At 46.1% G+C, this 4,023-nt stretch overlaps 1 protein-coding gene across 1 annotated transcript; it reads right to left on the reverse strand.

Moving 5' to 3' along the window:
- Positions 1-245: 245 nt before the first annotated feature.
- On the reverse strand, positions 246-3,801 carry atf4a (activating transcription factor 4a). The gene is given in 4 exon segments (XM_035667685.1): positions 246-1,720; positions 1,723-2,066; positions 2,957-3,271; positions 3,598-3,801. Coding segments are annotated over 4 exon segments (1,350 nt in total). The 5' UTR covers positions 3,647-3,801; the 3' UTR covers positions 246-1,078.
- Between the last annotated feature and the right edge of the window lie 222 nt (positions 3,802-4,023).

Genomic DNA, 4,023 nt, shown 5'->3' on the forward strand with positions numbered 1-4,023 from the left:
GCCCTAAGACCATTATTTAACTGTTTGGAATAAAATTAGCAATCTAAGATATCACCTTGGGCTCTCAATTTTCTCCCCTCTCTTTTATTAATAGTATAATTATTAGGTGAAGAAAAATCAGATTCATGAAAAGAATCATAAGCTGTAATCTTAAAGTGGTTTCTAGTGTACACAACTAAACATACTTGATGAAAAATTCACTTTGATCGCCGTTTCTCTGCCATCAGTAAAACACATCACACAAATCACTTGAGCACTGATAGATATTTATTAGGAAAAGAAAAGCTTTTTTACAAGCCAACCATCTGTGCTAAGAGACAGAGCTACTCAAGAAATGATCCGGTTTTATCCAGCATTAAATAACAAAAGCCACCATCGGCAAGCGAAGGAGGTGAAAACTATATACACACAAAAAAAATAAAAAAAATAAAAAATGTTGACAGTGTAACATCAAGAATTCATATAGGCTGAGGCCCCTTTCTGGACTTGAAGCTGTTAAGAGGAAGGTCAAAATGGGTGACACTGGGTTAAAGAGGAGCAGGTAAAAGGTAGAAATGGTGTCTCACTTTACTGACACTGGGGTTTATTGAAGCGGAGAAGCTGGGATCTGGATATTGACTGCTGGGAGTGTGAGGGAATATCTTTTCAAAAAAAGTGTACACGGTGACTCATGTTTGACATGCCTAGTCTACAAATACAAATATACACCCTGCCTGTTTGTACAAGGGCTGCTAGTAAGACAGGAGCACATCAGGGAGTACATTATGGGGATCTAACAGGGGACTGAGAGACAAGCATGTACAAATGCTTCACCTGACTAACTCCCAGCCCCCTGCTCTACACTAATAATCTTATCAACTTCCAGAGGCTTTTCACTTTGCAACCAGCCATTCCCTCTATTCTGTTCAGTGGTGAGTTTCATACATCCACCCTCACACGCCATTCTTATTTAATCTCTTGCAACATATATTTCTAATGCTCAAATGGACTTTGCTATGGCATGTGAGTATTGGATCAGAAACAACACCCGTCACTACTCTGCAACAGCAGACTGCGCGTCACACACACAATCTGGTTACTAAGCGACTGAGCTGGTCTTTCCACGGCGGTGCTTGCGGACTTCCTCCATCAGGTCCTTGAGGTACTGGATCTCTCGGCTGATGGACTCCGCCTTCTCTGTCAGCTCATGGTTCCTCTTCTCTAGCCCTTCGAGCTCTGTGCCGAGCAGCTCCTGCTCGACCCTCTTCTTCTGTCTGTAGCGGGTGGCTGCTGTCTTGTTCTGCTCCATCTTCTTCAGCTTCTTCTCCACCTTGGGAGCACCAGACACTGATTTGACCTTGGGGGTTTTGGCAGAGGGGGAGGAAGTGGCGTTGAGCTCTGGTTTGGAGTAGGGTTTGGTCCTGGAGGATCCAGCTGTGGGGGGAGAGGGCAGGCGGGACGGTGAGCCTGTGACGGATTCGATGCCAGAGTCGCTGTCGCAGTCGCTCGGAGGAGAGCTTTCAATAGGCTGCTCAGGGAGAGATATGACGGGGGGCTCGTCTTTGTTGGCGAGCACCACCACTATGTGGGCAGCTGTGGGAAGAGTGAACACAATGGGGCTGGTGGCCTGAATGCTTCCACTGGAATCTGGAATGATTGCTTTGAGGGATGTGGCCGTTTTCTCTGCATCCAGGACATCCACTTCACTCCCCAGTTCCAATGTGTAGGCTGGAGAGGGGGGAGCTTGGGAGAGGGAGCTGGGGAGGGTGGCTCAGACTTCATAACAACCTCCTGATCAGGAGCCACCTCTGTCTTCTTGGCCTCAGCTGCCCCAGGCAGGGCGAGCTCCAGAGGGAGGGGGGGGATGCTGGGCAGCGACAAACCCAGCTCCAGGCTGTCGTGCGGGGCGGGGATGGTTGCGTCGAATGAATCTAGATCCAGGTCCATGTGGGAGTCGAGGGAGGCCAGGAGATCCTCGGGGGAGCTGGGAGACTCATCTGAGGAGCAGGAACCGATGAGGGAATCCAGGTCAAATTCACTCAGGTCGATTTTCTCTGACATCCAGTCCATGCCTGCGAAAGCATCATCTGCTGAAAGGGGATGCTTTCATTAATATTCGATCAGAACAATGACAGAATACAACGCAGTGCTTCAGGCATTTTTAAAGGCCCTTTTAATTGGGCTATCAGTGAATACAAGAGCACAAAACGACATTAATTTAATCAATGATGCCACCTTGCATTGTTAGGATTTTGTGACCAATATAAAAACACTCAAGATCGTATATCCCAACTCCAGGAACCTTGTAACAGACGCCAACAGCCACAGCGAGTGTCACGCTGAGAAAATCGCAACAAGAAAAAGCGACACGTCACTGTGAAATAACATTTAACAAAACCAGTTTGAGGCGGTCTCCTCTACACGCTCGAGCCACACCTGCCTGCTGCTAACCAATAAATGTTCTTCACAGCCCCACCACACCTACCAATTACTCACTCGTGCCTTTAATCTAAGTGCTTGACAAAGTGTGCAATATCTGGAGAAAGACAGAAACCTTTACAGCATTTTTCATTTTGATTACATTACGCTGTGGCACTATTTAATCACTCATTTTTAAAAATAAGACAATGTGACTCAGTATAACCCAATTTTTAACATCTAGGACGCGCTGCCTGCAGGGCAACCTTGAGTGCTTTACCAACACCCACAAAATATTTACAGCATGCCTGAAAGCAATTAACATTCCCAACTTCACCTCTAAAACTGTGGTGGCAACATCTTAAGCCCTTCTTTTTTTTTTAAAACCACAAACGAACTCACTGACACAAAGAATGCGCTTCTATCCGAGCATGTGATTTTACTTTGTACATCAGCAACATTTAAAGTTACTGTGTTTTTCCTTTTCCTCGTCTATCTTCGTGCATTTTCTGCATCTCACCAAAATATTTAATACACGTGAATTTGAATTCGCTCTCACCTTTGCCATCGTCTGCTCCAACTTGGGCGGTGAGCAGGTCGCTGGCACCCAGCCAGGGGAGGGACAGCGAGTCTGTTCCGGCCTTGGTTCCCAGGAACGAGGAGATGGGAGGAGGAGGAGAGGGAGGCGGGGAGGCAGAAGAGAGCGGGGAGAACGACAGGGTCTGGTAGGGAGACAGGGAAGATGCGTAGGAGGAGAAAGAGAGGGGGGGCGAAGCTGGCGCCTTCCCCTCTAGAGAGGAGGAGGGAGAAAGAGCTTCTTCTTCATCTTGGTCCAGAAGGGGCCCCATGGGGTCAGCCATCAGAAACGAGGGCCCTGTGGACAAAAGACTCCCTCGGTAAGTTTGTAAGTTTGGGCACAAATGGTCGGTTCCAACTAAGTTTGATACCACACAGAAATAATCTCAGACACATTAAAAGGTTCAATAAACGAGGTGATCTAAAATATTAACAAGAAAAATACAATCAAAACACACATTTCTGGTTCGAGACTAAAATATTGTCATCTTCGTTTTATTCTTGATGTCAAAGTCAGAGTCCAGGATCTGCCACACTTTCACAACTTGTTATCCAAACAGAGTGCTGTGTATTCAGTAATGTTTATAGTAGTGCTTTGGGAACATTTGTAATCGCAACACCAACCGAAGCACAGGGCCTCCACGTCCTCCAAGGCCAGCTGGGGGTGTGACATGACTGCTGCTGGTCAGTGGTAGCCGTGAAAGGGTGAATATAAACAACGGAGAGTCCGGTGACGATAGTAGGTCGAGCGGTTCGGTACTGCTGTCGACGGCAGCAAAGCTGAGGGTGGTTGCCGAGAGAGACCTGTGTAAAAGGAGAGAGAGAGATACACGCCATGTTATTGATTTGAGCATGTTATGGGGAGAAAGTGTCGATTTAATAGGTCAAATATGGGCAGACATTTTTATTTTTTAGAGTTGTCAAAAAGCTAATGAATGAACAGAAAACAGCCCGAACACAGATGCTCTATATTCATGAAAATGGTACAAGCAAAAAAAAAAAAACTAATTAAGAAAAGTGATCCTGATTAAACTAGAGATTAAATTATTA

Source organism: Morone saxatilis, unplaced genomic scaffold (assembly GCF_004916995.1).
Source record: "Morone saxatilis isolate NCDOM2014 unplaced genomic scaffold, NCSU_SB_2.0 Contig21, whole genome shotgun sequence".
NCBI classification, from domain to species: domain Eukaryota; kingdom Metazoa; phylum Chordata; class Actinopteri; family Moronidae; genus Morone; species Morone saxatilis.